Raw genomic sequence first — 21,441 nt, 5'->3', positions numbered from 1 at the left:
GATCCCAAATTAGATGTTTGATATAGTGAATTTTCGTCTGAACAACCACCCATTCGAATTTGCCATATGTAGATTTAAATGCCGACCTTTGGTGATGGTCATGAATCATTTAGTATCTAAGCCCATCCCCATGAATGATTGTATTTTGTCGGCCTTGAGAAGATATAAACTGAACGGTTCGATCACCACCAGTAAAGAAACTATACGTAATATTGGTATTGGCGATGGTGAAGAATGGTGCTTTGTGGTCAATCCGATGATCCCCCCCCCCATCATCTGGCTTGAGCAAATGGTGGAATATTCTCGTCCGTTGGCTCTGGAGGTTTCAAGCAGAAGGCTCTTCTGTTTGGACTAGGCAAAATCTCAACAAATAGGAATTTCCAATAATCTTTGGCGGGGATCCTTGCTTATTTGCTTCAAGCAACTATATGTTGTCTTTGCTAGTTTTTACTCAAAATATTCAATCGGCTGCGTTTATCGTGGATGTTTTCCTAGATGCAGCCAGAGCTACCTGTGACACACTTGATGGTTTTAAGGATAATATTATCTCTTACCCTGGGAAATTCAAAATGACCGAGTTTGTCAACGCTGTTTGAGTGGGTTTAAAACTGGGGAATGGACGTTTTATGGGGTATTCTTACTATTGGGATACATCCTTGACAAAAACCTTTGAGGCTTCAGATAACACTCTCGATGACTACACCCTTACACCTTTTTCCGCCGCTCATGATTGATACGAAGTTTTCTGGTACGGAATTCTTTCTGGGATTTCCACAGTTCAGATTTTAATTTGATGATTGTCAGCGCCTCTTCTGGTTATTCAGCTATTGGTACCGACAATTCAGACCCAATCAACTTATAGATCTAGGATATCAAGTAGCTCACGTGGTATGAAATGACAGATCACCTGTTTACCCCCGGGGACAATTTTGATCATTCAGAGACGGCCTTGAGTCTGAATCTTCATATCAAATATTACTGTCGATCCTTCCTCGCACTTGAGGCTGGGCGCTGCGGTGGAGCGTTCGGCGGAATCCTAGAGACAGCGCTTTTGCTTTTCTTCAAAGCTGGATCGAAAAGGGACTGTGCCAAATACTGTTTTTTGAATTGGAATATCCGCGTGTAGTTTGAGAGCCATTCGAACGATGAATTTGTGTCCATACGCTAAGGCACTCGCTTGCGCTGGAGGAGATCCGAATAAGGCGATGCTCACCTGGTCAGCTAGGGAGCATAGATTTGTTAAGGTTTAAACGCCAGATTTCTCTTTACTGCGCGGAGTAACAGCGAGTAGCAATAAAAACTCGCCTGCCAATTGACTCAATCTCATGCTAGTTTTCTGTCGCAGAGCTGGGGCACCCAGATGACGGGACCTAGCTCCAACTTAGCCATTTATACGAACGTACGGTATTCGAAAATGAGGTGATCCGAGAATAAGTAACATAAATTCATCATGAGACTAATAATTAGAAACTGGCAGTCAAAATAATTAGGATCCATATGTAATTCGTTTAGCACTGACTCTTCGAAAGCAAAATGAAAAAGCAAAACTCCAAAACTGCTCCAGCGCAAACTTCAGCTCCAAAAACGAAAGCCCGAAAAAGCAATTAGAATTTCAAGAACGACAAAATAATCACAATCAAAAAACTCCCAAAGCCTCTAAAGCCTTTAGTTATGATACAGGGTATTTATAAAAATGAGGACCGATCGGCCGATGCGCAAAATATGCCGGTCATAGGCGGCGATGGAGACGATGCGCTGAAGTGTCAAGCACCGACGGAATGCGCAATATGCAGTATGTTTTGTGTATGGACTAAGTGTGGGGTGAGTATTGGCCCCTATCACGAAATTCGAGATCGTATGCGAACAGCTTCGCCACCTCTCATCCGTTATTCACACCCTCCTCCTCCTTCCCTCCATCGCCTGCTGATTGGGGGAAGGGAGGAATTTTGGGTGGGGCGGCGTTGCCGCACCTTGCCCCGCACAAAACTCAAGCTCGGGGCTTCTGTGCGATGATGCTATAGCTTGTAGTAGCCAGGCGCATGTTATCCATCTTAACAAAAGCCTGACCGTCCAAACACAGACGGTTGATCAGGGTCTTGAAGTGACGAGGAAGAACGTGGACTTTAACCAGGGCGAGGATGACTTGGCGCAAGGTGCGGAAGTATAGGTCGACAGTGTCGATGAGCGGAGCCTGTAGCCCGTCGATACTAGCGTTCTCAGAGCGCACGATCTCGAACCCGGATTCGACTAGCGCTGTCTCCAGGCTCTCCTGGGTGGGGGTGCCGACGGCTCCGATCAAAGGCTTGACGCGCCGCATAAGCTCGGCGTGCTCCGGATCCTTGGGTTCGTAGGCGGGAAGGCTGATCCAGTCAAGAAGGGAGATCTTGGAACCAGGCTTGAGGACGCGGAAAATTTCACGGAAGAGGGCGGGCAGGTCCTTGCAGAGACTGAGGGCTTGAATCTGGTAGAAGGCGTCGAAGCTTTGGTCGGCGAAGGGTAGCGGGAGGCTGTTGAAGTCCTGAACGACGAAGTTGTTCTGGAGCCCGCGCTCTTGATTGAACGTCTTGGCTTGGGCGATCTGGTTGGGGTCAATGTTCAACCCGGTGACATGAGCTCCGGTATGCTGCGCCATGTGCGCGGCGACGCGTCCACGGCCACAGCCGAGATCGAGCACCTTGTCGCCCGCTGAAAGACCAATGTCCTGCGCAATTGATCGTTCATATAGAATTTGGTTCTCCAGGACGGTGGCTTTGCGACTCATCCACGGCGGGATATACATTTTCTCCACGTCTCCCAATGCGCAAAGGTGATTGAGAACTCCATAGTAAGATTTCAAGCAATCGCCAACTTTTTCTTGGTAATTGGGGCCCAGTTCTTCTGTCATCTGCTTCTCGTCGGACCAATCAAGGTTGTAGATAACGTATGACGCCATAAAGTCGTCCACTTGTTTCGGGGTCAGGTTGGCTAGGTAGCGGAAGGAGGACCAGAAGGTCTTCCACCGCTTGGGGGAGGCTGAATTGTCGAGATCTTTGCCATGCTTGCCCAGCGCGGTGACAAACAGCTTCTGCTTCTGCTCCGCAATCTCATCCAGTGAGCTGTCGCTCTCGGAGCCGCGCTCGCTCCGTCCGGGATGTTGGGGTGTTGCGACGATCGTTTGCGACACCATACTGACGAGTGGATGAGCTCTCTAGAGAATCCAGACAACGCTCTAGCCTGCGAAAACCACGAAAAAGGTTTTAGAAGGGGGAAGCTAGACAAATTGCGCTAAGAAAAGGTGCGGAGGGTGGCTTCGCAAGGATCGGTCCAAGGTAAGAAATTGCTGGGCAGGATTCAGACTATATGGAATGCGCATTGTCGCGTCGCAATATGGGGGCCCGACTCAATTTATAAGCAGTCCGAGATTCTCATTCTCCACGATCACAGAAGGAAATCTATTCGCCAAGACGAGCCCGTGAGCGGTCCGTAGCCACTTTGGTGGATTATCACCAGACATGGAAGCTCAACCCGGGTATCCCGGCAGTGGCTCACGCCGAACGGGAGAGGAAGCCCGGACGAAGGCTCCTTGATCCCGACCATGGAGAAGATCCGGATAACCACATAATGGATTCTGAATTTGCCATCGCCGATATCTCCAGGTGATCATTTAGTCGTTTCCCCAATGCGCCCGCGGAGAGTTGGGGAGCGGTCTGCCTCAAGGACAAGCTGGGCCAGGTACGGATGACGCGGGAAGGGTCCCTGCGAGCGAACAGGTAAATGAGTATCGTCATGGGAACGACGATCGAGACCCACTCTGCTGGGCTTTCGATGATGAATACTGTTTTTTTGACGGCCGGAACTAGGTAGTATAATGATTCGTGGCGCACGCTGGGCATGACATGGCAAGAGGGGAGGAGCAACATCATCGTACATGCACCGGCGCCCTGTTGGATGCAATCTATAAAGCACCGGGCCCATGCGGTGCCCCGGGAAGCTTCATGCAGAGCTTCCTATTAGGTCTTGCCGGCTTGTGTATCACAGGACGTACCTCTTGAGCGTGCGATCTACCGCAGACAGCTACTGGAGGCCCGACTGGCCCGTTTTACCGATCAAATATTTGAACCCGTATCCCATTTTTCTTTGCCTTTTTTTTAACAAGGTCATTGATTCCTTTGCTCCTCCACGATCAGACTCCAAGAAATATCTTTACCTTGCACTAAATATCGCTACGCCCTATTATCGCTCCAAAAGGTGGAGGTTGGCTCTGTGGAAGCTGACATTGAAGCATATTCCCTATAGGGCGTGGGGCTAGTGGAAGGTCGCGGAAGCCGCTTCGAGAAGCTTTTCTTCTTGGTCCAAACATTCTTTTGATTCACCCTTCACCCGCTTACCAATCACAAAATAAGAGGGGGAAAAAAACTACTACCAGTTGGTTAGCAGCCCAGAAAATTCAGTAATCCCCTCTGATTCCACTATGTTAAGGCCATGGCGCTAGGGGTTTATTCAAAGTGGGCCACGGCCTTTTCAATCATGGAACTGAACTGTCAAGGAGTCTTGGACAGGCCATGAGGGACTTTGTCGCGGAGACCCACTCGATTTTTTAACGACTAATTAGTTAACTATTGACGGACTCCACTCGGCATAGGGCAAGATGGCCCGACCACGGACCCTGATAGCCTCGTCCGTATATCCGGCACCGGTCACCTGATTCGCCTGATCGAGTATTATGCTCCATTCGCCATTCGCCATGCTCTTTGTCATCTGGGACGTTTAGTTACCAGGTAGTATGAGTAGATCTACTAGCTCAGCGACTCGGAGCCGGGTACACTTTTCAAGTAATTTTTCGGAGATTGAGAAGGGCGGAAGAAGCCGTAGGATTGCATGGTTCTTGGCATTGCTTCTTTTCCACCGGTGATTCTCTGTTCACTAGTAGTACTCTCCACAGCTGTCCGGACTAGCCCGTTGAAATAGTATCTGCACTCCGTGCATGCTTATGTCCGAAACTTCCTGTACAGTCCGGACGCCGTTGAGCCGGTGCAGCCGTGGCTTCAGACTGCAATAGCGACCGTAGATTTCTAGTAGACACGCCTCCTTTTATTTTACACCCTTGTTCTTTTGGCTTGCTTCTATTTTCAATGTGGTTGGAGGAGAATAGTTTATCAATATTTTTCAAGTTTCTGGTACCTAGTTTGAATTTTAGAGAGGCTGGTGATCAACATTACACAACGTGTTTCGACATCACTGACGATGCCGTCCCACGGCACAGGTGGTGGAGTACTCCAGCCGTCCAGCCGGTCCACCACGAAAGGAAAGAGAAACGAAAAATTTGAAGAACCCGTCAGGATCAGCAAAGAATGAATCCAATTATCCCTCCACTATGAGAAAGCAGATCTGTTTCCTGATAGGGTTTTATGCGGGTACCTGCTTGGGAAACTTCCAGAGATAGGAAATACAACCATGTATGTGTTCGGACAACCACTATACAAAGATCAATCTAGATCGTCGAGTACAGAGCATGCGATGAGCTAGGACCCCCAGAACTTGTAAATGGCATTAGGCTAGTTGGCCAACTCGTGAATGAGTCATAGTATACTTTTTGCCCAGGATCCAGGCTGCACAGGAGGATTTCGTCCAAAGAGGGGTTTGGTTTGCTCGGAGACTATTTCGGGGCCGGAGATCCCATCGGCAACAAAAAGAAAGACCATGAGACTCGTCCACATCCCGCAATCCCCGCGAACAGTTATGTACTTCTCCGATTCCAAGAAGGCAACGCCAGGAGGTCGATCCTGCCGTTCTTTTCCAGGGTGGTAACAATCCCAACCCCTCCTTAACTGTCCCAGACATGGGTTTGCTGGCGGTACCTCCACCTTCTCCTGGGACCTACTTAGTTTGTCGAAGATGTGGATAGCTGAAGGATCGACGTATAGTCCTCAAAGTCAAGGCTGTACTTAGGACCTGAACAGGACGAGGCGTGGTACCATGCAACAATCTACTTCGAGATTCTCGTATTTCGTGCCCACGAATGCGGTCCACTCGACTCCCTGGCCAGGTTTTATTTCATATCCTAAATAGGGTACCTACATAGATGTCTATCACTTACAGCAGCCAGCTTGACCGGCCCGGTCAATGCCACATTCCTCCGTACAAAATTCATAGATTGCCGGGACCAGGATCTGATAACAACTGGACCAAATGGGTCAATGGTCCGTCACCGACCACCACACAGGGCGCCCCTGCGACAAGGTTCACCGTAAGCGAGCCGCGATTGGCGTTGTGCCCCTCTCTTCGCTGCCCCGCGAGGAACAAGATGAGACGTTGTACACTTTTGTCCACGGAGCAAATCGATCGACACCGGTGCTTGGGCCAAGTGTCTGAGCACACGGCTATCGTCCCATCGGGCTCCATGTCTGACGTCAGATGCGTTTCCTCCCTGGCCAGCGCTTCGTATTCGTACGGAGGGGAAATGGAGTCCGACCTGATGGCTGCAGTACTTGGCCTGGCCATCTCCACGGTTCCCTGAGTTCGATGCATCTTAATCTACATTTTCATGGGCGGTACAACTTGGAGGATCATGTAAAAACGCAATTAAGGAGCTTCTAGCCTAACAGACGAGCCGAGAGAAATCACACACTTACCAAATCCACGAAAAGAAGTGTAAATTGCTTGACTTCCAGTGAAGAAGAAGAGAAAATTAAGCAAAAGCGTCTCTATGGCCATGGCGACCGTACAAACCTAGGAGTTCTATACGTCTCCTCCGCAAACGAGCAAGACTTTGTTTGACCGGGTCGGTTCGCCAAAGCTGGGTAGATCTGCCATCCTGGTTCGGTCACTAAAATTAGCCACAGCTTCCTAGACATAAATCAAGCAATTTGCGCTTCTTTGACTAAACATCGCCTGAGATGGTTTGGGGTTTGATTCTTTGGCCTAGATCGAGCTGTTTACATCGGCCTACAAGCCTATTAGTTCATTAGGTAGTATGGGCCCTGGATCTATGCGTAGAGAATATTTCTCTAATTTCTTTTTTTGCTGGAGGGAAAATTTCTAAGCTACTGGGCAAAGACCATAGAGACCTGCAGAGCACGCTGTTTCTTACTTGGGAAGTAACCTTAGCCACGGCCAGTTCACGAGGTATTTATAGAAATTGAGCTTGGTATTTATCGAATGTGAGATCTTGGATCTCTCATACCCGATTCTCTTCATGAGTGATCTGTACATCTTCCTTGAATTTGGTATCCTTTGATGTTCTCCGGCCATAAGAGTTAGCATGGTCCTCAAGGTGGTAGGTGCTGAACTTCCTAGCAGGGATATTCTTCAGAAAATATTAATATCGAGTTACTCGATTCGTCATACTGACTGATAAACACTTACTTTCATGAAAATCTCATCAATTTCTTCTAAAGTCCTTCCGTCGGTTTCAGGAAGATAGAAGTAGGCCCAAATAAGGCCAACGAATGTTAGAGAGCCCCAAATAAAGCCAATCTATGATATGTGAGTTTTCATTAGTCTATTGAAAGAGTGATTTGGACATTGCGCTTAAACAAACCTCGCCACCCAGATTTGCAGCAGATGTGTTGATCAGGTAAGGCGAGATAGCCGCGACTATCAGGCTCGTAGTCCAGTTTATTGTCGTACCAAGAGATTGCGTCCTAGATCTCAACTTATTGGACGAAACCTCAGATGCTACAATCCACCCAACCGCCCCCCAAGACCAGGTGAAAAAGAAGGTGAACAAGCAAATAAAAGCCACTAGGCAGCTAGCAGCCGCTGGGGCGTTTGGTGCTGCAACGGCGACGATCGCAACAACAAACCAGCATACTACCTCAGCTACAGCCCCAGAAAGCAGTATAGTTCGTCGACCCATAAAGCGCAGGCTAGGGTACAAGACAAGAAGACCAGCAAGTTGGCATAACGCGCCAACGATCGTAATGAGAAAAGCATTGTTGACACCAGATGCCTGGAAGAAATAGGTGCCATATGAAGTGACGAAGGTGATCCCCGAGAGAATCTGGAACAATAAAACCATAGAAACAATTGACGTCCGACGACGATCAGTGCCTTTGAAAAGGTCGATGCATGAACTGTTAAGTTCGAATTGGCGTTCTATGGCGATATGCTCCGCAATAGTTCTTATGTCCTGTTCAATCTGGTCCTCGGGGTATTCCTTGCCTCTGAGCCGTCGGAGAGAGTTGCGGGCATCTTCGGTTCGATCGACAGAGAGGAGCCAACCTGTTGAGCCTTATTAGCACTGAGAGCAATTTTCATATTAATTTGACATACGGGGAGACTCTGGTAACATAAAAGTCACGATAAACAGGATTGTTGGGAAGAATAACGAGGCCAACAACGGGATACGATAGGCCCAGCGGGTTCTCATGTTGTAAGTGCCTTGATTGATACATGTTCCGACTAGACCGCCGATATTGACGCCGAGCTGATATAGTGACACCAATATACCACGGTACCTAGCTGGGGCAATCTCCGACTGATATACAGGCACGAAATTCGACGCAAAGCCAATCGCACCTAGCGCAGGATGAACGTTTAGCATAAAGCCCCATAGGAGATAAACAGCAGCTTATCATACCCCCCTGCAGAAATCTTCCAATCAGCAAAAGAGTAAGGCTTGCATGAACGACTTGAAATATGACACCCAGAATGGCTGTTAGAGCAATGGCGACCAACCCCGGTTTTCGACCGAGCTTTGTGCCAATTGGACCAGATAAAAGTGATCCTAATACAGCGCCAACAAGCATCAACGCGCCAATTTGTAGTTGGGTACTGGTGTGAATATTCCACTCATGGAGTTGCTCATCATAGTATCCAAAATCTTTGAGCCATCTGCCAGCGTGTCAATTGGAATCTTGATAATCAGATGGGGTGGAATGTACTGACGATTCCATGGCTTGGAATCCAGCAATGGTTCCCGACTCTATTCCAAAAGTGAAGGCTCCGCTCATCACTGCCATAGAGGTGAGGACGATGTTTGCCATACTTCCACGCGGCGGGTTTGACGGTACATTCGCTGATACAGTAATGTCCATTGTTATTTTCGACTAGGTATTGTAAAATTTCAATAATAGAAATTGGTGATATCAGGAATATAGAAAGGTATCTCTATATAAGGAGGAAATGGGACTGACTAGTCACGATCCACTACTCCACATTTCTGGCGGAATATCGGCGACGAACCGCCAAAACTTTTAGGAAAGCTTAGGGAAACACAACAAAATGCATAGCCCCGGACAACCCCCATATATCTCATAATCCGGGGGGAGTCTCCACCTTGAAACAAATGAAAGTCAACAGATCGCACAAAACTCAGCGCAACATTAACCGCAGTAGTTGCCATTGCCTATTGGATAAGATTGTTATTTTAGGCCGTGGTGAAGCTTCTCTGGAGTATAACATAATGCCATAAGAATTTCTAAAGTTTCCTTTCAATTTGTCCCAATCTCACTGGAAGCCGAAGCGCTTCAAAATAATGAGTATCGGCTTCTCAGCAATGGCCCTCTCACCGAGATCCATGGTCAATGCAGAGACAACCCCATTTGACTTCGATTTCTTGCCCCAATATAAGGTAAATTGTATGAGTGAGCTGGTGCTCATCTTGTAATATGCAAGCTATAAAATGGATTGTGCACTAATCAAAGCCTCCGATTTGTATGGAAATTGTTGCTAATATTATCTAGTCACCGTCCATTCAATGAATCGTACACAGCCCTCTCTAGCTTACTCCAAAGCTCTTTAGAGGCAGGATCCTCCGGTAATATCTGAGTGATCAGCACAAAGGCAACTCCAGTCCCACGGTCGAGAAGCTGCAGAGGCAAAGATTAGTTTAATGATAAAAACGCTATAAGACAAGTAAACTGATAAGCATACCCAATTTGAGTTGCTGAAGCCATCCCAAGCAATAGCACCTTTCGGACGGCCGCCAGGTGAATCACCAGCAGTAAGAAGTCCCCCGAGTGCATAATTAACTGGGACATCCCGAGGGATCTCAGGAAAGACCCACCTATCACGCTCGGCCTTCAGGGATTCTTTGCCAGCATCATTCAACTGGGGCTTCACAAGCTCCTCCAGCATATCTTTTTCAAGTGGAATTGCGTCGTCGCGTAGCAGAGCCGCCAAAAGCTTAGCGTAGTCGTCCGCACTGGCGAATACACCAGCACCACCCGCTTCATTCGCGGCCGGTATAGGATAGCGACGGCCATCTCCAGGGACGAGTTTGCTGTTAGGCCCATTTTCGCGTCTCCCCATTTCTAGCATGGGATATGACTCGCGTGTCTCCGGATGGAACGTTGCTCCCTTCATTTCCAATGGTTTCCATACATATTGCTGGAGGTATTCGCCTAAAGATTGCCCGCTCACTCTTTCCACAACCTTTCCGGCCCAGTCTAAGCCTTCACCGTAGCCCCAACCAGCTCCTGGCTGGAAGCTCATTGGGCGATCCCAATCATTTTTCTTTGGATTGTTAGCTTTTCACATCAACTTTTGATTTCATAATCGGCGCTCACGAACAAAATCACCAGTAACATTAGCTATTGTCCGATTGTTATCGACAGCCCAAGCTTGAAGCTCCGGAGACAAAAAATGGTAAACAAAACCGGCCGAATGCGTCAACAAGCGCCTGGTCATTGTATTAGCAGAGTTGAGACAAGTCCAAAGAAGTCGCTTCGAATCATCCATACCGTAGGGTGATTTTCTCTGCTAATGGCTCAAATTTTGCGCATTTGGTTGCCGGATTATAGGAAGTCAACAATTCTTTGTCACGAAGCTCGGGCAAAATATCTGCTACATCCTCATCGAGAGTCACCAAGCCCCTCTGAACAGTGTGCAGTACCGCAACGGCGGTCATCAATTTGGTCATAGAAGCCAGCCACCCTGGAGTGGCAAGGGTCATTGGTTCGTCGGAATCAAACGTACGCCGACCATGTGAGCCAGAGTAGATCGTATTCCCTGGCAGTCTTCAATCAGCGACCATGGAATCTTCTTTGCAATAGATCAAAAGCATCACGTCTAACCTGTCTTGTCAATCGCGATGAAACTAACACCCAGAAACATGCCACTAGAGACTGCATCCTGGAGGATGAGCTCTATCGCCGGGTTCGTCATTTTTATATGTCGGGCAATTATTCACGAATAGGTGGAGAGTTGAGGCGGCTTAAACTCCCTTGACACTGCGTTGTCGAAACATTTTATACTTGGCCAATTGGCTAATTTCGTAGTCGAACCGAGTCATCGACATTTGCCGACGTTGCGGCTTGTCGGCGACCAGCCGACACACGAAGACGCTAGTACAAGAGTAGCATAACCTCGTTCATTCTACCCCAGACAGTGTTAGATCATCAGAGCATAGAAGCAAAAGGGAAATTGAAACAAGCAAAGCCAAAGTGGCAAGTGAGTAAGCCAATGACTGAGCTGTTGAAGAATGGGCAAGCAGATGGTCTGATTCATTACGCTCAACTATAGACGACTTGGTCCGTACATATCCCGGTCACATTGTTCAAAAAAGCTTTCCCACTCTGCCGGATTAAGAATGACATTGCTCAAGTCCATTGAATTCTCAAGGTCATTCCAAATATCTTCGTCGAAAGGAGGCTTTTCCAGTTCTGCTTCATTGGCTGTAGCATCGACATCTCGTCCACTTAAACTCGACTGGACCCTCGATTCAGTTCGCACAGAAGCAGTGGACTCTAAATTTGCCACTGCATCGGACAAAGGCCGCTCGCACACCCTCACGCTTGCGTCGTCCATGGTGTGGGGCAAGCTAGATCTATCTCTCTGCTTCTGGTCCAATCTCGTAAAGATTGCCTTAAGGGTATGTGATTGAGTCCATTTTTGCCCCCAAGTCTTGTCCACTGAAAGAAAGGCCATGAATTTTCTCGCGTTTTCGACGGCCCCCTGCAAGCGTTCTAGCGTAGAAGTTGACAAACCCCCCTTGGACTCGGGATCCCTTAATACATCCACGATGACCATTAAGGCACGTGAGGTGCTGTAAAGTGTCACAAGCAATTGTCCTGGTGCTGATTCAATGAGCTCCGAGGTTGACCACTCAAGAGTCTGGCACGCTTGTGTCATCACGGAAAACAGTTGTGTACTCGCGATGTTCCGTAGTTTGTCGTCCGTTAACTTTGTCGATCGAAGGCTGAGAATGAAAAGAAGGTGAGTATTTGAGTGAATCATCTGGAGACATTGCCACTCGTGGTCACTGTACTGTGACTTGTTTGAGTTGAGATATTCCTGGTGCCATTCAATATCCTTTAGGATTGCATTTAATTGATCGTGCATTTCTTCCTCTATTTTGGGAAGAAAAGAGTAACCCATGCACAGAACTGAACGTAAGCAGACCATGAAACCGACAGCGGTGTAGAAAAATCGGTGATGTTCAAATGTGCGGATTAAATCGAGTTGTGGCTCTGTGGCCCCAGCAGCTTGTCCAAGGCAAAATTCTCGATTCTGGCTCATGCTAATATTCATTTCTTGGCCTAATATAGCAGAGCAATGAGTATCCACGAAGATGCATGCAGCCCATAGGGTCCGTCGGAGGTCTTTGTCATCCCACTCATCCGCTGGTGACTGTGTGGTAGGTATATGACAGCCCAGGTCCTGAGCTATCTGGCATGCGAAAGAAATTCGAAATGGAAGACGCTGTAGGTCATGGTGGTTCTTTGCGCATAGCTCTACTCGAAGACAGAGAAGAAGCAGAGCTTGTAAAGTCTGTATGGAGTGCTCGCAATGATCTCGTAGATTGAATAAATTTCTCAATTCGCCATCAATGACCTCTTGGATATGGCTTAAGTCACGCCAGGACACAATAGCTGTGTGGTGTCGAGCTGCCACACCGAGGATTGCTGCCTCCAGAACAGGGTTACAGGGATAACGCACGAGGCTTTCCTTTGATACCACAGGCCATGCTGGCTGGATAAATTCGAAAAACACTTTGAACAGGTGATCACGCACTATGGGAGTGATATCCAGGTCGATCGGAACTGATTTAGTGCCATTTGGCTTGACAGAATGCAGGGCAGAACCATATGAACTCTCAGATAAGGATGGATATCGACCGCCGGACGGGACATCTGGATGAGAAAGTGGTGCCTCTGTAGAGTGTAGATCCATCGGGTGTCCACCCGCATTAGATGACGGACCCCAATAGATGTTACGAAAGCTGGTGTCCGGTGTTAGGCTTTGGAAAGTACGCATGGAACTAGATGTCCAGGAAACCCCGGAGAACACGCATTCCAGGGCATATTTTGTACATCTGACACAACGGAGACTGAAGTCTGTGGATTTCCATTGACACTTCACACGGAGCCTACAACACCGAGTGGTGAGTTAATCGAGTTTCTCCATTGGAAGGAGGGGAGAATAGGGTGAGAATATACTGGGCACAATAATCACATGTTTCCTTGTTAACCATCCTATTCCACACCTGAAGCGAATGGGATAGATGTCAGGAATCACTGGGCCTGAGAATGATTTAGAACTGAGGGACCTCATTGGGATGATTCCCGGGGGAGCTCGAAGACGAGCAATGGCTTATCTAATGTTTGTGGGGAACTTGAACTGTGTAAGTTCAAATTCCAGGTCAGTTACCCCGTACTTTTACTCTGTCTAAGGTAATATATGGAAGAGGTCCATGCAATCCGATTACAAAATTTTGAATTCCTTGGGCCAGTTTCCATACCCTCGTTGTGTTCGTATGGACCTCGGCTATTCATTTGGCCGTTCAATCATGCAATATCGTGCCATCTTATGACGCACTTAAGGTTCCGGCGGAACCTCGGCGCAGTGAGGATAGCTCTGCTGATGTAATCGCCCCTGTTCGAATGGACCGCCCAGTAAATTGGGGGTATGAATAGTATCTGCTAGCACAACCATCAATTACTTCCGATGGCGAAGGACTGGGAAGAGAAGTCTCAAGGTCGTTTCCAGATGGACAGCAATCGTCCTGCCAAGAGACTTAGAGCGACCGCGTCTACTGCCTGTCATCCATGTAGGATCGCCAAGAAAAGGTCAGGATGCAGTAGCTCGTATTGTTTTGTCTGCAAAATGTGACTTCGAGCTGAATATTCTTAGATGTGAGGGAGGAGCTCCATGCATGTCATGTACTCGGCGAGGTCTTCCTTGCACAAGACCAATTGAATCCAATCAACCAGGCTTAGAGTCGGAAGACGGAAGAACCGATGGAAGCACGCAAAAATATATAGTGGATGTCCACACGACATTGTATGATGCAACAGCGGAACTATTGGATCGGTTAGACACCTTGGAGAATGGTCATGCACCTTCTTAGTACCTGCTTGTTTATTAACTTCCGAGAGTGCCTAGGTATTTCCAGGTCGTTGCGCCGGTATGGCCACTCGTACATGCTTCAGATCTAAGCTACCGGCCTTTCCCTTCTCCGCTTCTTGTTCGTTCTATATGCCTGGTTTCTGCCATCTCGTTTCCTCAAATGGATGCCGCTGTTGTCCGTGATCTCACTGAATCGGTCTATCAATGCTTGGCCGTGGATGATCTTCTAACATCACCGAGCCTGTCAACACTTCAGGCTTTTTTGCTCCTTCTGGGGTGTCCGAGCTTTACCCAGCGACCTATCATGATCGCTTCTGTCATCCGAATGGCATCCATACTGGGGATGAATCGTCCACAACCCAAGCGGCCTATAATTTACTGGACTTGTGTGACATGGGCACGATGGGAGGCCGTCAAATCGAAATATAAAGATTCCGCGGTCAATCACGCACTTCACTTACCCCCGCCTCCTTGCGAACCTACTAATGACTCCTTTTTTGGAAGAATATACCATCTTATTGCAAAATCTCAGGACCGTGACAGCTCTGAGGATACACATCAAAAGCTTTACATGCAGAGAGTTCCGGAGATCAGTCTTGGTCCTGATGGGCCTGAAGAGGATGATACATCTGCTGCTGCAGGACCCGAAAAGATGATAGTCGATCATCTTGAGCAAGTGTTGGAGGTTTACCTGTTTGGGGACTCCCGTAAATGGACAGACGCACAGGGGGAGATCACACGATATCTTCAATCGCCGTGGTACCGGTTCCATCCTTTCTGTGAAATCTCAAAGCAATTCGGATTCGCGGCCAAGTGATCCAGGGGTCTACCACAGCCGGGAATGGGCGAGGCAGCCTCTAGAAGATGGCCAAATAATGCAAGCTGGCCTGGAGTAATTCAATCGCTCAGATTAATCAGGCCAATCGGACTTCATGAATTCTTATAGATTGTCATACTCGGAGTCTATCGATCGTCTGACGGCGGATCAAGTGGGGGCCCGGTCCATCCTTCATCACCTTCGCTCCTTCCTGGACCATGTCTTGGCTCATTGTCATATGTTGTGTTGTCTCGTACGATGGGAAGAATACATAAAAAGGGGACGTGCCCCTGCTCTATGCTCCGCAGTGCATCGCTACATTCCTTAATTCCAAAATGGTACTTTCCAGGCAACCATCGTGATGGAACTTTATCAAGGGCTACGTGACGTGGGCATTGATATTGGAAACCGCGCGAAAAGTTAAACCAATTAATTATGGTATTATCCGGAGGCTGACATCCTCGTATCCAGCGTATTCTGCGTTGTGTTTCATGTCGGTGATAGCTGATCGGGGTCTCACAAGTCAACTCCGCTCCGACGAGAGGCCTTGTTTAAGCCAAAGCCCGTTAACGCCGTCGGATAGTTCGGGAGGCCGAACCGTCGGGGAAGAGGAAGACAGACTCCGAGAAGAAAATGAACCGGGTCCGGGCGGGCGGGCATTGGCGGGCACCAGCGGGGATGACGGGGGTGAGTCATCCAGGCACCTCCTAGAAAGCTGACAAAGCGCACTAGTGGAGCCGCACGTGAATTGGGCGATGTCTCATTGGGCAGTGAAGTGTGTGTTTTTCCGGTTTGGGGGTTTTTTTGGGCGGATTCTTGGGGCGGCGCACCTGACCAGGCGGGCGGGAACGGATTGTGGCTCGTCCACTGAGCGATCAGGGCAGGTACTGGGTACTTCGAAGGACTTCCAGTGTCCAATGTCTATACTCCACGCAAACTCCGCGGCGACTCCGGCTCAGGTATCGTGCATCTCGCCGATACCTCGACTGGTCGACTCCTCGATTTCCCCTTGACGAGCGAGCATGTAGGCAGCGCTCTCAGCTCTTGACGTGTCGTATTTCGGATATCCAGTATGGCGGTTGAGCCCCCGCGTAGCCACTATAGAGAGTCCCACTACTTGCATTGGTCGTAGAGGGACGCGCACACGACCCTGGATCCAAGGTACCCAGTACAAGTCCAGCACCTTCGAGGATTCTCCGGAGAGGATCGGCCCTAAACCACCAGGCCCACTCGTCTGCGACTCCATCTCCTTCCAGAATCCATAATCCCCTTATTTTATTATTCCTGAGGCGCCTCAATTCCTCCCGCTCCCACACACACACACTCAGACTCACTCACACCCCATCCAACTTCCGTCCCATCGGCGCCGCATACCCACGAGACCCTGTTGCTATCACAGGTCTCTTGCGCTCTCCCTCCCCTTCACCACCATCTACTCCCTTCGCAGATTCGCGCGTTCGTTGGCGACTGGTGTCGTCCAATGAACCTGCATTTTAATTATCGTTCTGAGTGCAAGGTATGCTTCGATGCTTCCCAGAGGAGTTCAACCAACTCCTACAAACCTTCCTCCCAATGCTCTAGAAACCAACTAACGTACCCTTTTTTGCCTCGTGCAGCCTTGCCTCTTCGCTCTGAAGAGGTCCCCCGCAAGATAAATGGTCTTTAAGCCGTTTACCCATCTCGCGCGCCAGAGTTTCACCAAAGCCTTCACCCATGGCTATGCTCAGTCGGTAGTCGCGGCGTCGCAGTCCTACGCGTCGTCCACCACTCTCAACCACCTCGCCTCCCATCCCGCCAAGTTCTCCCGTACCACCCAATTGCAAAATGCCTTCTCGAACGCGTCCAGTTCGTCTGGCGCTGGCGCCAAGGCCAGCCAGGGAGGTTCCAGCTCTGGCGACTTCGGCTTAGCTGCCTACTACGCCGCCTGGCAGCAGGCCCAGCAGACCGGCGATGACAGTGACTGGAGACAGTTTGAGTTCAAGCGCCGCATTGGCTGGAAGCCCTCAGAGGAGACCGAGAACGCCCAAGACGAGCGAGTCGCCTCCCCCGATCTTCCACACCCCACCAAGGCCGCCGTGAATGAGAACGTCAGTGCGCAAGTCGAGGAAGCTGTCGCTCGCGAGATCCAGATCCAAGAAGAACAAGCCCAGGCAGAGGAGGCATCGCAAGCAACCGAGGCTGAGATCGCTGCAGAGTCGACGATTGAGGATGTCTCGCTGTCCGAGGCGGTTTCCGCTGAGACCAAGGCTGCTTCGGAGTGGATCGTGCAACTGGCCACCGACAAGAAATACACAGAGATTCCCGCTGCATTCGAATCATTGCTCCGTGATGGATTGACTCCGACCGTCGAGGCCTACAACGCTCTGCTGGTCGCCGCCATCCAACTCCACCCGGAAGCTGCTCAGGCGATCCCTAAAGCCCTCGATGTGTACTCCGATATGCTTCGCCGAAGGGTGATTCCCGACGAAGACACTTATCAGACCCTGGTCCAACTGCTGGTTGTCCAGGTTCACGACACAATCACGGCCAAGAAGGCACTGGAGCAGGAGCGCGTTCGCTATGGTGGCATGGAGGAGCCTGGCAAGTTCATGCTTCAATCTAGCGAGCTCGAGCGTGAGATCCTTGCTGAGGATCACTCGTTGTCCATCGCCGTCACACTCTTCGACACTGCCACCACCCGACACCCACATCTGGTGTTCCCGCTCGAGCTGTATACCCAATTGATTATTGCCTGTGCTCGTGAGGGCAAGGTTGAGGACATGATCCGGATCTATTCTCACATGGAAATGCAGAAGGTTGAACCCCATGCCGCCATTTTTCCCTTCATGATTGATGCATTTGCTGGTACTGGTGACCTGAAGAGCGCTGTCGAGTGCTATAACGAGTACCGCAACCTGGCCGTTTCAGATGACAATGGTGTTTTCACGATTGTTAAGCGTCTCGATGGCGAAGTCTACGCAGCCGTGATCCGTGCCTATCTTTCTTGTGGCAAGGAGGGTGGCGCCATGCATTTCCTTGATCGCATTCGCTCCTCATTCAATGAGGTGACTGAAAACCGCGACAGTCGCTGGACTGCCATCGAGTGCGTAATTATTAAGGATGCCCTTGTCCAGCATGCTCTGGATGCTGGCGATTACAGCAAGGCTCTTGAGCAGGCAAAGGCCCAATTGCACGATGAGGCCCGCGATCAGGCCATCTCCCGGATCTGCATTGCTGCGGCTGATTCTGGTGATCTCACCACCGCTTCTGAAGCATACGATCGTCTCTCCACCTCGCCTGCTACCCGCCAGCTCCCCGCCATTTCGCTGCTCGCGCTCCACGTCCGCCGGGGCAATGTTTCGGCGGCCCGCTCTTTGTGGATCATGCTGAACACCGTGGGTCAGGCAACCCCGGATATGGTCCAGCCGACCGCCATGTACACCGTTGCTATGCTCAAGAGCGGCCAAGTTGAGGAGGGCCTTCACGAGGCCCGCAACATGTTCACCCGTATTCGCAACGCCTCTGCCAAGCAGATTGCTGTCGCTCCCACTACTGTTCGAGAGCAGATCACCGAGTCACTTCACCTCTTTGGTCGCGTCCTTACGCAGGCGGCCACTGTTCTCTCTCCCCAAGCATCGATGACTCTCTTGTGGTCTATGGTTGAGAATGGTGGCCTGGTGTCTCCCTTGGCCGAGCACGCTGTCGCTAACCTCGGACCCATTGGCATTTCACAGTTGAACCCAGCCGACCTCACCCTGGCTCTTCAAGTCCAGGCCGGTATGCTTGCCAGCAACAGCGCCATGATCTTTGATGTCGCCCATCCCATTCGGTTTGCGCACATGCTAGATGTTGCTCTGTCGGCCGCTCTGCCTCTGGATGCCTACACGACTCGTCTTGTTGACCAGGCTGTCGGAAAGCTCTTCACGAGCCGCCCTGATGTGGTCAAGAGATGGCAGGATCACCTGGAGGGGTCTACCCAGACCTCATTTCCGTCTGATCGCCACAGCCCAGTCTCCATGGCTGACACCAACATCACGACACCGTCCATGGGCTCCGATGCCTTTGACCCGTATGCTCATGCCACTGACTTCCGGGGATCTGCTATCATCGCCGATGAGCTTGAGAAGACCGCCGGTCGTGCTGAGACTCATCTGAATGAGGCTATGATTCGCTTGAAGAATATGCGCCGCATTGGCCGCCACCCTCGCTATATAACGTACGCTAAGCTCATTACTGCCGCCGCAAAGGTCGGTCGTATGGAGTTGGTCAACGAGATCCACGGCATGGCCCGCGCCGATGTTCCTCTGAACCAGGCTCACAACGCCGTCAAGTATGGTTGGGTTTCGATTCTGGATGCTATGGTCTCTGCTTGCCTTACTCTTGGTGATCGCCATTTGGCTGGTCAGTACCACCAGGAGCTGCTTGGTTTGGGCTCAGCCCCCTCAGCCAACACTTTCGGTTTGTACATCACCACCTTGAAGGAGTCTACCAAGACCTTCGACGAGGCCACCGAAGCCCTGAAGATCTTCCACCGTGCTGTTGCCGAGGGCGTTGAGCCGTCATCGTTCCTGTACAATGCTCTTATCGGCAAGCTGGGTAAGGCTCGTCGCATCGACGACTGCCTCGCATACTTCGCGGAGATGCGCGCCAACAACGTCCGCCCGACCAGCGTCACCTACGGCACCATTGTCAACGCTCTCTGCCGTGTCAGTGACGAGCGCTTCGCCGAGGAAATGTTCGAGGAGATGGAGTCTATGCCCAACTACAAGCCCCGTCCCGCCCCGTACAATTCAATGATCCAGTACTTCCTCAACACCAAGCGCGATCGCAGCAAGGTCTTGGCTTACTACGAGCGCATGCAGACCCGAAATATTAAACCGACCATGCACACATACAAGCTCCTCATCGACGCTCACGCTTCCCTCGAGCCCGTCGACATGGACGCCGCCGAGAAGGTGCTCGAGTCCATGCAGGCTGCCGGCCAGCAACCAGACGCCGTGCATTACGCCTCTCTCGTCCACGCTAAGGGCTGCGTTCAGCACAATCTCCCCGCTGCCCGCAAAGTGTTCGATGCGGTCATTGCCGATCGCCGCGTGCGCCTCCAGCCCTGCTTGTACCAGGCGCTCTTTGAGGCGATGGTCGCCAACGACCGCGTTGTAGACACTGAGGAAGTTGTTCACGGCATGCAGCAGCGTAACATCGAGATGACCGCCTACATCGCCAACACCCTGATCCACGGCTGGGCCACCGAGGGCAACGTCTCTAAGGCCAAGGCCATCTATGACAGCATTGGCATCGAGAAGCGCGAACCTAGCACCTACGAGGCCATGACCCGGGCTTTCCTCGGCGCTGATGACCACGCTGCCGCCGCTGGCATTGTTCAGGAGATGGTGTCGCGCGGATACCCGTCCGCTGTGGCAAGCAAGATTATCGATCTTGTGGGTGCTACCGGTGCGACCACTGCTCCCTCCGTTTAATTTTTAAATCCCCTATTACCGCCTCCATCCCATCTATCTACCCTTATCTCCTCCTGTTCCGACTCTCATGTTTCTGTTTGTTTGCCCCTGGGCCCGTTTTCAACCAGGTCTTTTACCATTTAATCCGGTAGCCGTGGCACTCTTGTCCCGCAGTCTACATCCATTACATGCACCTCATCAGGGCTGGACCCATTCGGCACGAGCACTTTGGCTTTGCTGGTTTGATTCGGCGCATGCACGGGGAGCCAGCTTTTTGTATGTTTGGACACATACCTGGTTGGGGGAAGGATATCTGGGGGATATATGCTGTGATTTTGTTGGGTCTTTTTTTCCATTATATGTTTGGCATTCAGCGAAGGTTCGGCGTTGTTCTGGCGAACTAAAAAGGGGTTGGTCTTTTTTTTTCTTTTCGCCGCATGTATACCATTTGGGCTTTTTTGTTGTTCATAGACACATCTCCACTCCGCTTGGCGCTTCGAGACGCCTTTGGAAATACAAAAAAAGTGATGAGTACCTTTGGATCACCGTAGACCTTCCCTCTAGCGTGCTTTACAAAGGGATTGATTATCCTGTCATCCGCGTATTTGGACTTGAGTGAAGGCGCCTTTTGCCATCGTTTCCGCTTTAATCATGCATACCAGGATTCGTTGCAGGCCCTGTTGTTTCTCAAAAGTGACTTTTTGACACATTGCCAGGCTGCAAGTCCGAGTAACTCACAAGTCAAAATGGCTATAATGAAATATAGAGAATGAAACTTCTATAGAATATTTCACGTTCTTGCAGACATTCGAGATCGGTTCGGATCTGAAACGTCTTCATGGAATGATAGGATATGAAAATCAAAAGAAAGCTTCTCCATTTATCTGTCATTAATTTGTCTAATTGGCTATGCACACC

The 21,441-nt window shown here is 50.0% G+C and overlaps 6 protein-coding genes across 6 annotated transcripts; 2 read left to right on the top strand and 4 right to left on the bottom strand.

Annotated features, from left to right (window-relative positions):
* Positions 1-1,987: 1,987 nt before the first annotated feature.
* Positions 1,988-3,166, bottom strand: N7462_004386 (class I SAM-dependent methyltransferase; the record flags this gene model as incomplete). Its single annotated transcript, XM_057076112.1, has 1 exon — positions 1,988-3,166. The coding sequence occupies one exon, from the start codon at positions 3,164-3,166 to the stop codon at positions 1,988-1,990; it is 1,179 nt and encodes a 392-aa protein (XP_056935617.1).
* A 3,990-nt stretch (positions 3,167-7,156) lies between these two features.
* On the bottom strand, positions 7,157-9,017 carry N7462_004385 (sugar porter family MFS transporter; the record flags this gene model as incomplete). Its single annotated transcript, XM_057076111.1, has 6 exons — positions 7,157-7,285; positions 7,345-7,455; positions 7,520-8,202; positions 8,254-8,499; positions 8,561-8,814; positions 8,869-9,017. The coding sequence occupies 6 exons, from the start codon at positions 9,015-9,017 to the stop codon at positions 7,157-7,159; spliced, it is 1,572 nt and encodes a 523-aa protein (XP_056935616.1).
* A 648-nt stretch (positions 9,018-9,665) lies between these two features.
* On the bottom strand, positions 9,666-11,088 carry N7462_004384 (serine hydrolase domain-containing protein; the record flags this gene model as incomplete). Its single annotated transcript, XM_057076110.1, has 5 exons — positions 9,666-9,791; positions 9,856-10,437; positions 10,495-10,603; positions 10,665-10,932; positions 10,998-11,088. The coding sequence occupies 5 exons, from the start codon at positions 11,086-11,088 to the stop codon at positions 9,666-9,668; spliced, it is 1,176 nt and encodes a 391-aa protein (XP_056935615.1).
* Positions 11,089-11,439: 351 nt separating this feature from the next.
* On the bottom strand, positions 11,440-13,095 carry N7462_004383 (fungal specific transcription factor domain-containing protein; the record flags this gene model as incomplete). The annotated part of the gene is made up of 1 exon (XM_057076109.1): positions 11,440-13,095. The coding sequence occupies one exon, from the start codon at positions 13,093-13,095 to the stop codon at positions 11,440-11,442; it is 1,656 nt and encodes a 551-aa protein (XP_056935614.1).
* A 1,336-nt stretch (positions 13,096-14,431) lies between these two features.
* N7462_004382 (fungal specific transcription factor domain-containing protein) lies at positions 14,432-15,088 on the top strand (the record flags this gene model as incomplete). The annotated part of the gene is made up of 1 exon (XM_057076108.1): positions 14,432-15,088. The coding sequence occupies one exon, from the start codon at positions 14,432-14,434 to the stop codon at positions 15,086-15,088; it is 657 nt and encodes a 218-aa protein (XP_056935613.1).
* A 1,655-nt stretch (positions 15,089-16,743) lies between these two features.
* N7462_004381 (pentatricopeptide repeat protein) lies at positions 16,744-20,544 on the top strand (the record flags this gene model as incomplete). The annotated part of the gene is made up of 1 exon (XM_057076107.1): positions 16,744-20,544. One exon carries the CDS (start codon positions 16,744-16,746, stop codon positions 20,542-20,544), a length of 3,801 nt encoding a protein of 1,266 aa, XP_056935612.1.
* Between the last annotated feature and the right edge of the window lie 897 nt (positions 20,545-21,441).

This window comes from Penicillium macrosclerotiorum (assembly GCF_028827735.1).
Source record: "Penicillium macrosclerotiorum strain IBT 26536 chromosome Unknown utg000003l_segment0_segment0, whole genome shotgun sequence".
Classification (NCBI taxonomy): Eukaryota; Fungi; Ascomycota; class Eurotiomycetes; order Eurotiales; family Aspergillaceae; genus Penicillium; species Penicillium macrosclerotiorum.
This window is presented reverse-complemented; position numbering and strand designations above follow the sequence as displayed.